The 20,100-nt window shown below is 33.9% G+C and overlaps 1 protein-coding gene across 3 annotated transcripts in view; it reads right to left on the bottom strand.

Moving 5' to 3' along the window:
- Nucleotides 1-20,100, bottom strand: part of TMTC3 (transmembrane O-mannosyltransferase targeting cadherins 3) — a 62,333-nt gene that overhangs the window by 11,675 nt on the left and 30,558 nt on the right. For all 3 annotated transcript variants that reach the window (XR_013556696.2, XM_078449631.2, XM_078449632.2), the window contains exons 7-12: nt 16,590-16,842; nt 11,395-11,543; nt 9,482-9,602; nt 6,903-7,014; nt 2,665-2,768; nt 515-684 (exon numbers count right to left, since the gene is read on the bottom strand). Coding sequence is in view for 2 of the 3 variants with exons in the window: in XM_078449631.2 (XP_078305757.2) it covers nt 515-684; nt 2,665-2,768; nt 6,903-7,014; nt 9,482-9,602; nt 11,395-11,543; nt 16,590-16,842 (909 nt within the window). In the remaining variant the exon portion in view is untranslated. The remainder of the gene's footprint in view (nt 1-514; nt 685-2,664; nt 2,769-6,902; nt 7,015-9,481; nt 9,603-11,394; nt 11,544-16,589; nt 16,843-20,100) is intronic.

Raw genomic sequence — 20,100 nt, 5'->3', positions numbered from 1 at the left:
GAGTTTAATACACAATTTTACTCAAGTATAATACAAATGATAATCCTTACATGGTAAAATATATTAAGTTCTCTCTAACATGTGCGGCCAAAAGTTTTTGTACTGACAACTAAAAAGTTTCTTTGTGATAAATAAAAGGCATAATAACCAATCAGTTGTCAGTATTTAAGAAAGCTCTTGAGAGTTGGATATTAGAAGTAATTATTAGAAAATACAAGTTTCAAGTGCTTTAAGTAAAAAAGAATGTGACAATAAGAAGTAAATGAAACTAACAAGAAGCTTCTACTCTTTCTTCCGTATAAAACCTTAGTTTGCTACTACAAGTGACAGTCAATTTCAAATCAAATCAATTAAATTTGATTGTAAGTCTAAACTAGGGTATGTTTCTATGTTCTCAGTCACAAATAAGATTACTAAAAGAAAAAAAAAGGCAATTTAGTTCAGACAGTCAAAATGTACATGCAGATACAGCTTCAATTCTCTGTAATACAACTTAAAAGTGAACTACAAATACCTGCTAATATAAGCCTGCTTGAAGTCGGGTCTCATGCTTATTGCTTGTCGGTACAGCTGATCTGCTTCTTCCAGCCGGGACTCATTTGTTCTGATCAGATTGGCCAGATTAATATAAACGTTTAGGTGGTTAGGGGCAATTCTGGCTGCATATTTTTTACCAGGAATAATCTGTTCAGAAAAACATAACTGGATGTTTCAGTACCACATAAAAATAAAAAATAAGTATTCTTAGTAGCTTACTTCAAATATGTATGACATAAAAAGGTTATGGTACCAGTTTGTATTGCTATACTGAAATAAGTCATAAAAACGTGAAAGTACCTACAGTATTTATAAAATGTTAATAAAATAATTAATATTTTGTGGTATTAAAGGAGATAATATTTTTTCACTCATGCCAGCTCAATGGAATATTGTTAGCTTTTTATTCACATGCATCATTTTATAAAATCCTAACTAAATCTAAACTTTTGAGACTAAGGTCTGTTAGCATATTTGTATCAGACAAGGAATAGAAAGAACTCAGGTCTCTTTCCTCTCAGTCTAGTGTATTTGTTACAGCATGTCAGCTTCCATGTTGTCAGCAAAGTACTTCCTGGTTGTGACAGGGTGGTTAATTTGTTAAGAGTTATACTAAAGCCTCATTTGGTAGAATTAGGAAATAAAATTCCCTTGTTAACTGATTTTTCAGGTTAAGTAAAGATTATAAAAGATATATAGACCCAAATTTTCAATGAAAGTAAAAAATTATATCTGAAAAAAGTCTATATTGAACACAATATAACTTTAGAATCTTAGGACTGAAACAATGCTTAAGATCATGTGGTCCAACTGTTTTTGAAACATTTATCAAACTATATCTAGTTATTTTAATATTATAATTATTAATGTAATATTAATATATACTACCATTGAGAAGACTGTAGTGCAGTTTTTTTGTAATGTTTATTTTTGAGAGAGAGAGAAAGAGAAAGACAGAAAGAGAGAGAGCATGCACCAGTGGGGGAAGGGCAGTGACGGAGGGAGACACAGCATCCATAGCAGGCTCTAGGCTCTGAACTGTCAGCATAGAGCCTGACATGGGGCTTGAACTCACTCATAAACCGCAAGATCATGACCTGAGCCAAAGTCCGACACTTAACCAACTGAGCCACCCAGGTGCCCTGCAAACCATCTTTTCTGATGAAAGACAGGATCTGACTTTCCAACTTTCATGCTATATTATAATATCCAGTGAATTTTCTGCATGTGTCATTGTTACAACTGAACACAATACAGCAACAGAGGTATATCCCCTCATTTTATTAGTTTCTTATTCATTTATCTTTTGATAGGAATAACGTTGCATTTAGTGCTTAATGTACTATATAAAAATCTCTTCACTTAAAGTTACTTAACTCATTGATAACTTGTAATCAAGAATATCTAAAATTCATAACTTTATAAAATTTTTTACAAACATAAGTTTAATCTTTGCCTTTTTAAAATTTATTTATTTATTTTTGAGAGCAAGTGTATGCACACGAGCATGTGGAAGGGGCGGAAAGCAGGTTCTACACTATCAGGCACAGAGTCCAATGCGGGGCTCGAACTCACCAACTGTGAGATCACGACCTGAGCCGAACTCAAGAGTTGGATGCTTAACCAACTGAGCCACCCAAGCTCTCCTAGAAATTTTTTTTTAATTAAGTGAGCTAGAAAAGTAAATATAATCCTTTATAAAACTTGTAGTACTGTGCTCAGCAAAATAAGTTAAGTCAGAGAAAGACAAATACTATATGATTTCACTCATGTGGAATTTAAGAAACAAGCAAGCAAAGGAGAAAGAGAGGTAGAACAAGAAACAAACTCCTAAATATAGAGAACTGATGGTTACCAGAGGGAAGATTGGCGGGGAGATGGGTGAAACAGGGAATGGGGATTAAAGAGTGCACTTGTATGAAAGTGTTGAATCACTATATTGTACACCTGAAACTATTAACACACTATATGTTAATTAGACTTTAAATAAAAACTTGTAGTAATAAATGGTTTATTGGACACTTTACATTTGTATCAACAAATTGAAGAAAAGATAATCTAGGTAATTCTATTCAATATGGACATCTAGTAGATATGACACAATAGAAATAAATTATGACAACTTACTTGGGGCATCAGGGACTTAGCCATCATGTAAGATTCTTCAGCTTCTTTGGTTCTATTTAAATTTTTATAAGTTCTTCCTACATTCATGTGAGCACCAATATCATCTAAAATTAAAAAAAAAAATCATTTGTTGGCAAATATACTAAATAGTATTCAATGTAAACCCAAAGTTTCTAGCAACAAAACACTAGGCAAAAAAATACAAAAGCAAGCAACAGGTCCTGCATCCTCCTTAAAGTTCTTCTAACAGAGTGATCGATGCTATACTAGAAAATTATGTCATAAAGTACTCTAAGGACAGAAACTGCATATATGACATGAAAGGGGAGATATAGAGGTAATAAAGAAATCTGTATCATTTCTCTTCAGATTTTACTATACTATACTAAGGCTTGTTTCCATTTCCTTGATGCATAGCTCTGGAATTCACTCAAAATGTATGGCTCAACTCTAAAAGTAAAAAGATCTACAAGTGAAAAAGATCATGATTCCTAGAATTATTTCGAGTGTTATAACTAACAAATATACATGCATGGTGGGATGGGGCAATGAGACTGTGAAAAAACTCTGCAATTTTGTTTTTTAAAATTTTTCTGAATGTGGTCAGAATGCAAGTATAATAAAATATTAGGATTCTCCAGTACCACTTAAGATGCAGCAGCCCATCCTACATAACATATTTATAACTTTTTAAAAGGCTGTGTTACTATCAGTATGTCAGAAACTTTTATCTGATTTTCTGGTATGGAGAATCAAACCCACAGCAAATTTTTTCAGGGAAACAAAAAATATGTTATTTAAATAAGAAAGATATTAGGGCCCACTGCATACTACTTTTAGGACACATTTCCCAGTAAATATTTCAAAGGTTTGGAATAAAGATAGAAGAGAGAAGATCTTAAATCAGACAAATGTTATTGAATGAATCTCTCGCAGACATGACAAGGTTTCACATTATGATTTCTACTTGCCTATGACACCAATGATTTTGCCTGTTGGACAGTTTTCTGCCTGCACCTCCTAGGACACATAGGGGCCAAGCATATATATCTTAGTCATTCTCTTAGGAAGATAGTAAACAGTCCTAAAATCTTGGTACATTATGTTTCAGGCTGGTAATTGTGCACACTGCACAGAAAATGTCACATGCAGCACAGGTTTGGTTAAAGAAGTAAGGGACAAGATTGGGAGGAAAGGGCTGATTTTTTGTTTTTTGATGTACTGCTGAGTCTTTAAAAAAAAAAAAAAATTTAACGTTTATTTATTTTTGAGACAGAGAGAGACAGAGCATGAACAGGGGAGGGTCAGAGAGAGAGGGAGACACAGAATCCCAAGCAGGCTCCGGGCTCTGAGCTGTCAGCACAGAGCCCGACGCAGGGCTTGAACTCTCAAACAGTGAGATCATGACCTGAGCTGAAGTCGGGCGCTCAACTGACTGAGCCACCCAGGCGCCCCAATGAGTCTTAAGGGGTTTCAGGAGAGAGGTCAAGAGGGAAATAAAAAAAAAAGAAAAAAAATTGCTTAGGCAAACCATTCCCAGTCCTGGCTGCAAATTAGGATACCTATGTACTTTCAAAAAGTCACATAACCTCAGCACCACCTCACTCTATCAAAATAGAATCTATAGAAACATGATCTGGGAAAATGTTTTTATAAGGTTTCAAAGGAGGTTCTGATGTAGAACCAAGGTTGAAATTCACTGCATTACCAAGAGCATATAAAAATAGAGTAGGTAGTATTTGCTCTTATATAGCTCATTTTTTTTTAATTTCAAATAAATCTATATCATTTATTTTTATGTATTTTTAATTTTTTAAAGTTTTTATTTTTTTAATTCTTTTTTTTTTTTAATATTTATTTTTGAGAGAGAGAGAGAGAGAAAGAGCCTGAGCAGGGGAGGGGCAGAGAAAGAGGGAGACGCAGAATCCAAAGCAGGCCCCAGGCTCTGAGCTATCAGCACAGAGCCCGAAGCAGGGCTGGAACTAATGGACCATGAGATCATGACCTGAGCCGAAGTCGGATGCTTAACTGACTGGGCCACTCAGGCTCCTCAAATCTATACCATTTATTATAGAGATCGGAAAGTTACTTAGAAAAACTAAGTTACTAAGAACCTGAAAAAAATTAATTATAAAGTGAGAATTTAAGGAAAGAACAAAGAAACTGGTAGTTTAGATAAACAAAATTCAGTGAAGTATTTACAATGTTATTGACATCAGCTCCAATCGTAGAAAGAAAATATGTTGGGGCGCCTGGGTGGCTCAGTCGGTTAAGCGTCTGACTTTGGCTCAAGTCATAATCTCATGGCTCATGGATTCAAACCCCACATTGGGTTCTGTACTGACAGCTCAGAGCCTGGAGTCTGCTTCAGATTCTGTGGTCTCCCTCTCTCTCTCTGCACTTACCCCTTTCACACTCTACCTTCTGTATCAAAAATAAACATTAAAAAAAAATTTTTTTTAATAAAAGAAAAGAAAGAGGTTACCTACTTGGATGAAAGACAAGGCAAATTAATACCCACAGAAATCAGGTTCTTAAAATTATGGCAAGGAGATATTGTCATCAATGCAGACTTCAGACACTAGAGTAAGGCAGCCCTACTTTCTCAAAGAACTAAGGTAGCAATTAGATATCCTACAACAAAGCTAATAAAATGAAAGACAAAATTTCTAAGCAGTTTCTTATAAGTTAACAGAGTTTTAAGATTTCAGAGAAGGAAATAACCATTACTAGAGTAAGGTAAATTTAAATTTGAAAACAAAAAGGGTTGGAAAAGAAGACAAGATATAAAAAGCAATGACATTTAAATGACTTTTAAAAAGCTATAGGATTTCAACAGTCTTGCTATTATGAGTATGCTATCCAAACCAACAATAGCATGAATCTAGCAGTCTATCTTTAATTCAATGTAAATGAGAACTGACAAGTACTAAGCAACTTTGTACCTAATAATTCCTTTTCCACCAACAATGAAGCTAAGCAATCTCACAGTGGTGGCCCTGGCATCTATGTTGCTTTCCAGTATTTCCTATCTACAAAATTATCTGTCAATTCATCTAAAGAGATAAACTTAAAAACACCTGAAAACTCATAAATACTCTTTAAACATTTCCATATTGACAACATCAAAGTTGAACTACAGGTCCATGATTTTTTTCTCGCATGAATAATTTCAAAGATTTGTACTTAGATAAAAATGAAATCAAAACAAACCTTACAGAATTCTGGTGTTCCTTGACAAAAATCTATCCTTGTCTTGTAAAGATGTTTATGGAAACTGCAATTCCATTTGTAAAAATTTTATCTTTGTGAATTGAAATTTTTTTTTTTTAAACACTGGTAACCATCAAAACAAAAAAACCACAATTCTTCGTTTAACACAACATGTGTGTCACCTTCTCAGACCACTGCATAATTTATAATCTTACTCTGGTTAAGCAAGAAAAGCCTTCAGACTCAATGTTTTATTTATTTTTTTAAAGTAATTTAAAAATGTTATGAATCCCTATTTATGTGCTCAACTGTTCCAAGGTTTTAAATATCTAGATACTTGTTACCCCAAATTTTTACCTCTAGTCCCAATATCCCTTATCTCCAGTCTTATGAATCTATCTGTGTATGTGTAACACTGACAAAAAAGGACTCTTGATATCCCTCCATATATGCCATTTCATCTATCAAATCTATGAAGAACACAACTAAAAAACAAAGAAAAAGCTAGGATGCCTCTAAATACCAAATTCAATGTTTCTAACTTTATGTACTTTTTCAAGTACTTTACGTACATAGAGGGGAGGGGCAAAGAGAGGAAGAGAAAGAATCCCAAATAAACTGGTTTACCTATTTTCTTAGCCCATGGCTAATTAGAAACAGCAATTTTGAGAATATTGTAGAGAAGTCATACTAATGGAAGTATCAGCAATTATCTCAAGAAAGGCAAAGAGTGACAACTGACAATGAAGGGAAAAATTATTTTAACACCGAGTACTTGTACCTGGCAAAGCTATACTTCACCAAATTGATTATCAGTACCACCCAACAACTCTACTATATCAAAATAAATTCCTTAAATGTCTAAGTAGCTCTAACATATAATCCAACTCAAAATAAGACAGCATCGAGCACTATAGTTTTCAAGTCACCTGGAATGAACAAACCTTTTACTTTTATTTTCCCAAATATAATTCAAGTTTTAAAAACAAGCTATCCAAATAGTTTTATTAATTAATAATGCTTACCTGGCTGAACATGAGTAGCCTGTAAGAAGTATTTCAAAGCTCTCTCAAAGTTCTTTTCATTTTCCAGAGCATGACCCACATTATTCCATAATTTGGCATTATTTTTATTTACCTTAAATACATAAGCATAGATAGAAATTAGTTACAATTAAGAAAATACAACTCCAATTAACACAGATATTTATCTGGTATACCATTAGGAATGGAGTATTCTACAGAGATATCCACGAATGGGTGAAGGTGGTCAAAGATACAAACTTTCAGTTACAAGATAAATAAGTTCTATGGATGCAAGGTATAGCATGGTGATTATAGTTAACAATGTTGTATATTTGAAAGTTTCTGAGAGTAGACCTTCAAAATTCTCATCAAAAGAGAAAAACTGTAAATATGTGACAGATGTTAACTTGTTGCAGTATTTTGTAATATATCCATAAATTACATTGTACACCTTAAACTAATACAAAGTTATATGTCAATTATACCTCAATAAAACTTGAAAAGTAATTGAGACTTTCTCCCAAAAAAGAAAAACTTGTGGATCTATATCTATATCTATATATAAATATATATATCTCCAATCAACACAGATATTTGTTTGGTATATTATTAGAAATGGAGTGTTTGACAGAGGTGTCCCTGGAGAGGAGAAATAAGCAAAATGAACACGGCTTCACCAAATTTACTCTCCTTCCTTTTAACATCAACATACTAAAACCATAGCAGTCTGATTTCATCTGTTTTATATATTAGAATTTTACTAAAACTTTTATTTGATCAAAGCAGCTTGGAGTGCTGGCTGACTCAGTCAGTAGAGAATGTGACTCTTAATCTCAGGGCCGTGAATTCAAGTCCCACATTGGACACAGACCTTACTAAAAAGAAAACCAAAAAACAAGCTACAATGTTGTTTGAAAGCTGCTCTATTTATATTCTTTTGGAAGAGAAGGTATTTGAACATGAGAATATATTTAACACTTCACTATTTATTTTTTAGGCTTAGTATAAAGCTGTTTATGTGGTCTATTATGGTAATGGGAGCCCTGGGATTAAAGTTCTAAGTTTATCTGTGCTTTCAGAGTTCACTGATGGGCATGGTGTTCCTGCAGGAAGAGGATGGTAGCTGGCCAAGGAACTAGCTTCAGTGACTAGGACTGTGGTTTTGAGATTGTCCTAGGAGTAAGGATAAGCAAAATCTTGAAAATTATGGGGCTCCACTGGTATTTTAGGAGTGCAGATTAAGAGGAATGGTAATGAGGTCTCTTCTATTTATAAACTTCTGAGCTAGAGGAAAGAGTGGAGCTACTGAGACTAAATGATAGTCATGTGATCTTAAACTGATGTCAAATCAAGAAATGACATTGACTACTGGAATGAAGCAGTATTCTAGTAAAGCCAGGCAATGGGGAGTACAGAAATAGCCAAAAAGAATTTAAGAATTTACAGATTTGAAGAGAAGCACCTGAAAAACAAAATCATTGGTTTTAACTTTTACAGAAACCAAATTTTATGATTTTTAAAAAGACCTTATTCCTAGATATTGTCCATTCTACAGAAATGCTTTATCACTCCTTCCTGCCAGTGCGTATCTTAACTACCGTACTGTAACCACCGGTTATCTTCCACATAGTAAGGTGCCATTTTTGTTATGTATTTTATTTCATTGAATCTAAGATGCCATCATTTCTAAGACTCACCATTTAGAAAAAAATAAGCCACTAAGGGTGCCTGGGTGGCTCGGTGGGTTAAGCATCCGACTTTGGCTCAGGTAATGATCTCACGGCTGGTGAGTTCAAGCCCTGCGTCAGGCTCTGTGCTGACAGCTCAGAGCCTGGAGCCTGCTTTGGATTCTGTGTCTCCCTCTCTTCCTGCCCCTCCCCTGCTCCTGCTCTGTCTCTCTCAAAAATAAATAAACGTTTAAAAAAAAAAATTAAAAAAAAAAAAAAGAAAAAAGAAAAAAATAAGCCACTAATTGTTAAGATGCCTCTCACTCTAAGATTTATTCTGATTTTAGAGATGTTAAAAGGTAAAAATAAAAAAAAAGAAAAAAGAAAAAGTGCACCTTTAGAACTAGTGAACTATATATAGTATTCTTAAATTTTTTTTTTTTAATGTTTATTTATATTTGAGAAAGAGAGACAGAGCCTGAGCAGGGGAGAGGTAAAGACGGAGACACAGAATCCGAAGCAGGCTCCAGGCTTTGAGCTATCAGCACAGAGCCTGATGCAGGGCTCGAACTCATAAGCTGTGAGATCATGACCAGAGCCGAAGTCCAATGCTTAACCAACTGAGCCACCCAGGCTCCCCTACAGTATTTTTAAACATTCTATTATCATTTGAGCTTCTAACAACTATATAGTATTTAGAAAATTATTCATATATGCTGTAGACATACAACTAAGTACTATTCAGAGCCCTGGTTATGGTATATATTATATAAAGAACAAATTTTTATTAATCTTTTGGTGAAGTACTTAAAATTGACAGTTAAATGTCTAATGAAATGTAAAAACATCTTAAACATGACTATAAGAAATCATTAATGACATACTTTCCTGTCATTCTGGGTAATACTTTACCTTCAAGGCTGACATAAACAATGTATATTCAGACTCCCAATCCCAATTTCTGTGGAGTGTTTTTAAGGCATGAGTGAATATCACCATAGACAGACAAACCCAGGATAACTTTTTTAATACACTGTTTAAAAGAAAAAAGCAGAACAAAAACAACATTATCTATATCACCAGAAGCATTTTACCTTTTACAATAGAGGTAAGAAATATGTTAAATATCCCCAAATATCATGTTTGAGTTTATTTTAAGGAATGAGGATTCTTCTAACAATCATCCAACTTCAAAGGCAACACCAAAAAATTAAATATTATGCACACTGCCTTCTACTTCAGTCTTAAATTATATTAAATATTCCACTATTGGTCTCTATTTCAAAAAGTCTGCTTAAGTTTAATGACAAAAAACCCGATAAACCAATTTTTAAGTATGACTTTCTTTTTGGGGCTTTTACTTACAACTTGAACATTCTTAATTGTGTTTATCAAGGGTCAATTTTATCATTGGCTGTATTTTAAAAAATTTTGGCTTACCCAGACTGCATCTATACCACAGATTATCATGACATTCTTTGAATATTTTTACATTCTAAAGCTAGAGTTATTTATGACAAGTCATAGTAAAACTAACTCTTTATATAATAGATACAATATAGCTTATATAGCTTTAGGCTAATTATTTGGGAAACAATTCCTCATGTATAAAAAGGTTACACTTCAATAATCCCTATGATCACATTCATTACTAATGTTCTCTGAGTCTATTTTTTTGTCTCAGTAACACAGTTCAACTTCTTTCATTTTGACAGATCCACTTAATCAGGATAAGAGTGCATGGATCAGAAAGAAAACGGACACTGAAGGCAGTGAGATGTAAATGTGAATCAAGAGTCTACTATTTACTAGCTGTGTGATCTTGAGGTAATCTGGTTCAGTAACCTGTATGAGCTTCAATTTTCAAATGTGCACACCAGAGTTAAGGAAAGTTAGATTAAATGAGAAAACAAATCTAAAAGGTCTATCATGGCTCCTGGCACCTGGGAAGCACTCAAAAACTGGTAGTAATTATAACTGGATAAATGGGTAGAAGTTAAGAGAAAAGGCTTGGTAGATGTTAGCAAAAATTGTAGACATGGATGAGATCATCCAAAGAGAATATGCATTGTGACAAAAATGGCTGTGAATAAAACTCTGAGAAATAAATATTTAAAGAGCAGTTACAGCAATAAGAATCTGAGAAGAGTCTGAACAGAGATGAAGAGACATGGAAGAGAATTAGGAGAGACACTTTTTACAGATGCCCAGGAAATAAATTTTAAACACAAGCACTGACTGGATTTAGTTACTAGAACGCAATGATAATAGAGAGAAGTCAGAATTCTGTGTGTTGAAGGATGACTAGAAAGTGAGAAAGCAGAGTCGGTGACCATTTCTTGCATATATACAATGTGAATATTCTGTTCCTTAATTGTTAGTTTGAGGCCTCTAGGACATGGTAGTTATGATGAAGATAGTGATATCAAATTACAGACTGCTTACTATATGCATTTTACATATATTAAATCAACATGACTCACTTAAATAAGAAGCCTATATCTTAGTTCACTGCATGTGGAAGTGGCAATGGTAATTTGTAACTTTAGTCTCAATAATATCCTTGTTTTCATTTGGGTCTAACTCAAAGTGTGTTAGGTTTCAGGCTTACAACAAAATTATATAAATAAGAGAAAGAACATAGGGTGAGGTGGGTGCCATGGAGCTTTCTTAACTTCAATTACAGAAATATGAGGAAACGATCAAGATGGAAAATAAAAAGGTATAAAAATATGACTTATAAAACTAAACACTTTAAATACTTAAATGTATCACACTTAATTCTATAGTTTGTAAGCATTAAATGAGCTAACATTTTAATTCACCTTTTGTTTGATATTTTCTGCCATCCATGGGCTACCAAAATACAGAACCCCATGCTAGGAACATATAATACTCGCTCAGCAACAACAAATCCCACTGGGAAGAAAAGGTTTGATGCAGGAATAAATGGTAATGCCATTAGACAAAGTGCCTACAAAGAAAAATAAGACATTTTATTTAAAAAATATGTGGACATTCAATAGCAAAATCCAAATATTTTATCATTTAACTTGAATGATAAATGACCATTAATTTGAATGGTTCACTGTACTGGTGGACCATTTTTAATAATACTCTAAACAATACTAGTTTAAACATAAGAAAGGCAATTTAGGGATAGTAATAACAGACATCAGGATTATGTCACCAAAGTGAGATCAAGCTAGAACTTATAACCAGAGATCATCCAATTAAATAAAAAAAATTTGGGGGGAATATATATAAATAAGACAATTTTTATACATCCAACTAAAGTACGTGTGGTAAAAATAAACTGATAAAGATGTTAACAGGTTTTAACAAAAGAAAACCAATCATACAAGTTTTTACAATTTTACTACTGTAACTATTCAAATATTGGAAATTGAGGAAATGACATAAGGTATACTTCAGACAAGACAGTAGACTACTACTTCTGTACCCCAGCATTACTTGCATAACATTCTGATGGATCATATACATTTAACAGTGGCTTAGTATATACACAAAAATAAAACTGCCCCATTAAATAGTAGTCCTTTATTCTACAAGAATTTCTAAAATTCTAACACTGTACATTGACATAAAACATCATAAAAATGCTTAATTTGTTTTTGCCATTTTGAAAATGAGTTAACATAAGGTTGCTAGATTATAAAGCCATTAAAAAGATAGGATACAAACAGCTAGCACACAAATAACTTGTGAAAAGAAGTTGGTTGTTATTAAGACACCTGTTTCTATGGATATCTGCTTCCACAATTTGTTACCCTAATTTGTTTTATAGTATCTAACTGAATAACTGCAAATTGTTCCTTCAGCTTCAGAAGTTTGAGTCTTCTAACAGTTTGAGAGGAAAGATTGTTTTTCCTTTATTATATTTTATTAGTAAAATATAGATACAGAAATGTGTATTTCTCCATCACAAATTAATGACTTGTAATGAGGAAATAACTCTAAAGCACTACCAAATTGCTCAGTATCATGCTAATTTATAGATCTAAAATTTTAGTGTTTTCTTTTTGATCAAAAAGGTAAAACATTCAGAGTACATAATTCACTTTCCATTTCCCAAGAGTGGTTGATAAAAATAACCAGCTAGCTGCAAAAGAGACATTCCAAAATATGTAGTCCTTTTCTAAAAACAAACAAGCAAACATTTTTTTTTTAATAATTCATGGCTTCCTTATAGCAATTTTATTTAAAAGAATTAAAAGTGTTAAATTCATTCAAAGATGCATTGGTTATGATGCATAAGCTGCATACACAAAAAACAATCTCACAAAAAACCTACCGGTTCCTAGATAAGGAATGCCTCTAATTAACTTAATGAAAAGTTCTAATATGTTCTCTATTGGTATATGCTAACCTAGGTAACTATGGCTACCATAAGTTCCTTCTTCAGTAATATAAAACTCTCTTTAAAACAACAGGTGTTAGGAGTGCCTTGCTGGCTCAGATGGTTAAGTATCTGACTTCAGCTCAGGTGATGATTTCATGGTTTGTTGGTTCGAGCCCCATGTCGGGCTCTGTGCTGACAGCCCAGAGCCTGGAGTCTGCTTTTGATTCTGTGTCTCTCTCTCTGCCCCTCCCCCACTTGCACTCTGTCAAAAATAACATTAAAAAAACAACAACAACAAAAAAGAAAAGGCGGTAGTGGAAAGCTCACAGAGTTTGGACAAATCTCTTTCACTTCTTATTTCTTATGTAACATAATAAGGTAAACCACTCAATCATCTTGCCAATCAGTGTTTCTTCATAAAAAGGGATTAATAACTGCTTATATTGTTGATACATATGGCATTTTATTTAGTAAGTGCTTATCATGTTATCTGGTACTTGGCAGGTACTCCTTTGATCTACTCAGTCCCTTCCATAGATCTTCAGAAAATATCACCATAAAAAATAACCTGTTTAGTACTCTCTTAAGGCAGTACTTAAGGTCACAATTGTTCTTTTGTACACATAAAATAAAATTTATGTAAATCTATGCTTACTTCACTGGCACGATCCTCTTTTTATTTTTTATTCAGCTTACATTACATAAATCATTACTTTATTTGCCTGAATTTTAAATTCACCCAACCTTCCTTATTTTTCCTTTCTTTTAGCAGAACCTCAGCTTTGGATGTGTTCTACCATATATCTGCTTTGTATTTACCTGAGCAACAAAGCACTACTAGAGACAGTCCCAAAGCAGAACAGATTAGTATCATCAAAAATTCATGGTCAACTTCAAAATGATTCTTAAGACTGCTCAGAATTTCTAGGTTTCTTTGGTAGGCTCATTCCCACTCTCCTAGATTTTAAATCTTGATTACTTTACTCAAACTTCTGATCCATGACATTTTCAGCAGGTGACTATACTTCCAAACATACAGAGAAAACTACACTCATAAAACAAGAATTCCTTCAATTCCCTGCTCCTATACCAACCAACATCCACATTCACATGTATTTCCATCCATTCTGAGATATAAGAGGCATCTCCATCTGTCTCAGGCCAAACCTGAGCTGTATCTACATGGCCCTTGCTCCGCACAAATCTCACAATTAGCCATCCCTTCATTTACTCAGCCACTTTCTAATCAACTGTATCGTTCCTATCCATATTTAAATATGCCCTTGTCTCCCCAATCTTAAACATGTCCTTTGACAACATATATTTATGTTACCATTCATTATGTACTTCAGGTGTAAATCAAGTTCCCACACTCTTATGAAAGCACTTTTATAGTGGGGGTATGAAGTAGCTCGTTTTAACCCCACTTAATCAACAGTTCAAATCAATGAGTATGTTTTTGCAAATCAACCCATTATTGACATCCCCTGCTTCTAAAAGTCAGCCAACTGAGTACTCCAATGAAAGTGATTCTCCTACTTCTGAAGGTACACCAAATCTAGATCTTCATGCTTCCTCCAAGCTCTACATGAGATCAGTCTGTGATACTTGAAGTCAGCATAGTATTCTCTCACTTAGCTAGTAATAAATTCAAGTTTGCTCATCCTTTGAAATATTCAAAGTTGAGTTACCCTATGGGTTGGTTATCTACACTAGCAATCTTCACGTCCTCATCTCCTAATCAAATTTTTCCACAGAAATAAATTTCATTTAAGTAACTAATACACCAAAAGACGTAAAATATGACTGATCTCACTTTTCTGCTTCACAGCATCTGTTAGTGATAACCATTCTATCTTCCTTAAAACATTTACTTACCTTCTGTCCACTTGGTCTAGCTCCTACTTAGGTTCATTCTCTTCTACACAGTATCTAAATACAGAAGGTCTTTTTTTTAATTTAATTTATTTTATTTTTATTATTTTCTCAAGTTAATATACAGTGTGGTCATGGCTTCAGGAGTAGAACCTGGTGATTCATCTCTTACATCTGACACCCTGTGCTCATCTCGAAAAGTGCCCTCCTTAATGCCTGTCACCCATTTAACACACTCCTCACCAACCTTCAGTTTGTTCTCTGTATTTAAGAGTCTCTTATGGTTTGCCACCCTCTCTGTTTTTATCTTATTTTTCCTTCCCTTCTCCTATGTTCATCTGTTAAGGTCCTCAAATTCTACATATAAGTGAAATCATAGGAGATATTTCTCTGACTGACTTATTTTAAGCAGGCTCTGCACTCAGTGTGGAGCACAGCGTGGGGCTTGAACTCAGGATCCTGAGAACAAAATCTGTATTGAGATCCAGAGTCAGATGCTTAACCAACTAAGGCACCTAGGCACCCCCAAATATAGAAGTTTTTTAAAGACCTACTTGTAAGTTTCTTTTCTTTTCACTCTATCTAGCCCCTTCAACTATCTACTGAGGAAGAATTAAGACCAAATACTCCAAGGCATTAATTATGTGTATGAATTATCTTCTATTCCATGCATCTACAATGGTAATAGCTGATTACTATCTTTGAGAACAGTGACAAAACCCCAGGTGAGAAACCTCTAAAATCGCCATAGACTTTCTTAATCATATCCTGGTTTCAATTACTATCTCTATGCCAATACTGCAATCAATTTTTTATGTGTAGCTTAGGCGTCTCCTCTGAACTCCAGGCACCAGGTGCTATTCAAATTCCCCACTAGGATCAAACTCAACAGATCAAAAAATAATAGTAAATATGATCTTTCTCCCAAACCCTATATTCTTTCAATTGTCTCTATATATCAGAGATTAGCTTCAAATTTTTCCAAAATGCCAATTCCCTGGTAATCGGGGCCTTGTATTTATCATATCCTCAGTGCCTAAAATGCTGCCTGGTACACAGATCACAACAAAAAACTTTTAGTGAATGACTAAATTAATCTAGTGACTGCAGCCAGGTATGATGTATTTGTAAAGTATTAAAAACACTTTCTGGCATGTAGCAAATGCTCAAGAAAATGTTAAAGATTATTGTCTTCAATAATTTAAAGGAAAACAAAACTGTTAGAAGTGACAGCAAAGTAAGAAAATTACAAAGAAATACATCCCTGAATAACAAGACTTTGTACATAATCAGAGTCCTCTGAACATAGTAAAAAATAACTCATAGAATAATGAAGTCTTACTAATGAGAACTAAAGAGCTAATATGTTTCTAGTTGTCTACCTTACATGACATTCTTCTCTGTGTCAAGAAAACAAAGTATATAATATGATCCATTTCCTCAAAAAAAGTGTATAATCTACTTGGATAAAGAAGTGGAAGATAACGATGCCAAAAGGGATGCTTCATGATTTCAGAGTTCCTACCAAATAGGGAAATTTATAACCAGTTTTTATTTTACATGCTGAATATATATGCCTGCATATGAAATTCTGATATATATATATATATACACACACACACACACACATATATATATATATAACCTAAAATAAATTAATAAATTAGGGTGATGTTGAATAAACAAAAATACTGTTTCTAAGAAGATGCTTTGACAAATTAAAGGTGGTCTTTAAATCAACTGAATGTTGTATCAATTGAAAAATTAAGAAAGTTTTCTTACCATTAAAACAGTCTTGGAGGAATCACCAGGGTATCTGAGACTGAATACCCCCAAAGCCCCCAAAAAGCAAAAGAAAATAAATGTGGCAAGATTTCGAATATCTAGAAATGATTCTATAAGTGGTATTGTTCCCATGGTCCAATCACAGCACAGTTCCGAAGGATTTAATAGAAGCCAAGCATTCAAGGGAAGGAGGTAGTTAAAAGTTAGCTGCCTTGTAGGAGTTGGGCTTACAGCAGCTGGGTTATCAAATCTGTAAAAAGATTAAAAAAAAAGTTATTTTAACCTAAAACACGTTTCAAACACAAAATTAACATGTAACATATAAATAAAATACCAAAAAAGCAGTATTTCATATGTAATCTCACTTAAAATGACAAAGTATTTTTTATGAATACCTCAGTCCTCACTGGAGTTCAAAATGTCCAACCCTTATGAAATATCTAGTTGAGAATCTATGAAGAATGGTTGGAAGGGCAACTAGATCAGACATGTGTACCCTGCAGAAGTGCTTTCATTAAATTATAACCTCATTAAAAGTAAAAAGAACATTTTAATAGACTCGTTGTAGGTGCTGTATGAGTGCTTCTGAGAACACTAACCAATATTTTCTTCTGCATGAGATGCTTCTTTCAGCACTAAATGCTAATAAAAATTATGCTTCCTAGAAAGAAAGGTTTTCTTTTGTCATGGACAGAAAAAACTGTATCACCTATGAGCTTTTCCTCTTTGCTTAGACTTTTAGGAAGCTGAAACCAAATTTCCAGTATAGAATAGTAGCTGTATTTCCCTATGTAACATTTTATTTGTGTTCTACTTTTTCTCCTACTATATACTAACATAAGCTTATACTTTTTTTTCCAAGTTTTTATTTAAATTCTAGTTAACATACATGGTAAAACATATGTGGTTTCTGTGTAGAATTTAGTGATTCATCACTTATATATAACTTATATATAACATATATAACTTATATATGTAAGTGCTATCCCAAGTGCCCTCCTTAATGCCCATCACCCATTTAGCCCATCCCCCACCCACCTCCCTCCATCAACCTTCAGTTTGTTCTCTATAGTTAAGAGTCTCTTACAGTTTGCTTATATCCTATTTTATATTTGTCCAGGCCATGATATATTACATGTATGTTTCATTAATTCAGTCTGCTTCTTGCAAACTAAGTCAAACCATAGTCAAATCATTTTTTAAGTATATTTCAAATGAATGGCTTCAGATACTCATTTCTTTAGGCTACATTCAAAATTTTATTGGTTTTGTTAATATTAGTCTTTAAAAACCCAATTTCTCATTTTATAATGAATGAGTTAATACAAAAAATCAACCTCTACCATTTATTTGACTTGGTCTTCTTAAAAATTCAAATGGCTGGGAAACAGTAAATACTATTTAAACAAATAACATCATTTTAAAAACTTTCATATTTGAATGTCTACATATATGAAAAATAACAAATCCTGAGTCAAGGCTTGAATTATCAAATAACGAACAGAACTGAACACAAGGCTGTCTTTTTTCCTATAATCCACTATTCGAAGTTCAGTTTTATAATTAATAGTTTATTTAGAATAGCTGATTTAATAACTGTACTATAGAAAAAGAACATGTGGCAAAGCATGTGAAACCATATTATAGTCAACTTCGCTGATAATTTAATACAAGAAATTTATATATACACATACTTTTAAATGCTTATATTTGGAAAATATATATTTATATGTAATATAATCCATATAACAATCCACACATACACAAAATACATTAATACATATAGACCACATTATCATACTACAGAAATGGAGATAAAAACAGTTGATGCAAATTCTCTAAAAGGAATAAAAATAGTAACACTGAATATGAGGGTAAAGAAGGAAATATAAAATACTATTTACAGTTTAATCTCTTTTCCATATTTTACTATTTAAATAAGTTGGTTCAGTTTAGCACAGCTAGACTCAGAAGTAAAAATTCATGAAATTAGAAAGTAATTATTCTTCAAAGAAAAAAATGCTACTGAAAGGAATATTGCATGGAAATGTTAAAAAGAAAGTGTTTAATGTAAGAGAATTATCTGAATAAAATTTTATTCTAGCCTGGGCCAGCAATGCATTATCATGGATAGCACCTGAACAACATTTTGGCCCATCTGTTAAAAAAGATCTTGCATGTAACGTTAGTCACTTAAATAAAACTGGATAAGAAACTAGTATAAATTTCATTTTATTTTTTTTTAACTTTTTTATTTTTTTGAGAGAGAGTGTGAGTTGGGGAGGGGCAGAGAGAGAGAGAGAGAGAGAGAGAGAGAATATCCCAAGCAGGTTCTGCAATGTTAGGGCAGAGCCCCAATGCAGGATTCAATCTCACAAACCATGAGATCATGACCTGAGTTGAAATTGAGAATTAGATGCTTAACCGACAGAGTCACCCAGGTGCCCCTATAAATTTCATTATAAATTTTACCCTGAAAAAGGTGAAATGGGAAAATGCTAAATGTTAGAGCAGGAAAACAAGATATGTAGACTGTTAAATTCAGTATAACTTTTGCTTCTAGTCTTTTTTTTTTTTAATTTTTTTTTATGTTTTTATTTTATTTTTGAGAGAGACACAGAGTGCTAGTGGGGGGAGGGGCAGGGAGAGAACAAGACACAGAATCCAAAGCAGGCTGCAGGCTCTGAGCTATCAGCAGAAAGCCTGATGTGGGGCTCGAACTCACGGACAGTGAGATCATGACCTGAGCTGAAGTCAGACACCCAACTGACTGCGCCGCCCAGGCGCCCCTTTTTGCTTCTAGTCTTAAAGGAGAGAAGAACTGGACAAGACATAACACAGTTGGGTATCAGGCAAAGAAAGACAATGATACCCAAGAGAAGGAAAACAAATGAGGGAAACCCTACCTGGAAAGTTCAATACTTGGATACAGTTCTTAGTCTGTGGAGCATTGAGGGAGAACCCAGTGGAGCCTAGGAGTATCCCTGAGTTGTGAAGATGGAACTGGGATCCCTAGGAGCCCAGGTCAATAGAGTCAGTGGGGGAGAATACCAGAGAGAAGAAAGCTGCTGAGAAAGAGAACTCAGATCTGTAGAGGGTCTCCTTCCAGTTTGTAGTACTGATCAGAACCGATCCGCATATATATATGGAAATACTCAAGGTCAGTGTAGTGGGTTGAACCATGTCTCTCAAACATTCATGTCTATCCAGAACCTCAGATTTTTTTCCTTATTTGGAAATAGGTTCTTTGCCAATGTAATTAGTCAAGTTAGGATGAGGTCACACTGGATTAGGGTGAGCCTTAAACCAAATGTATAATCACTGCAGTGATACAGCAACACACCAAGGAATGCCAAAGACTGCTAGCAACCACTAGAAGCTACTAGGAAAGAGGCATGGAACAGACTTCTTCCTGAGAGTCTTCAGAAGGAACCAACTATGCCTGACACAGTTTGGACTGTGGCCTCCATCACTGTAAGAGAATAAATTTCTGCTGCTTTAAGCTACC

This window comes from Panthera onca, chromosome B4, assembly GCF_046562875.1.
Source record: "Panthera onca isolate mPanOnc1 chromosome B4, mPanOnc1 haplotype 2, whole genome shotgun sequence".
Lineage (NCBI taxonomy): Eukaryota > Metazoa > Chordata > Mammalia > Carnivora > Felidae > Panthera > Panthera onca.
Note: the sequence above shows the minus strand (reverse complement) of the source record. Positions and strands in the feature narration are given on the sequence as shown.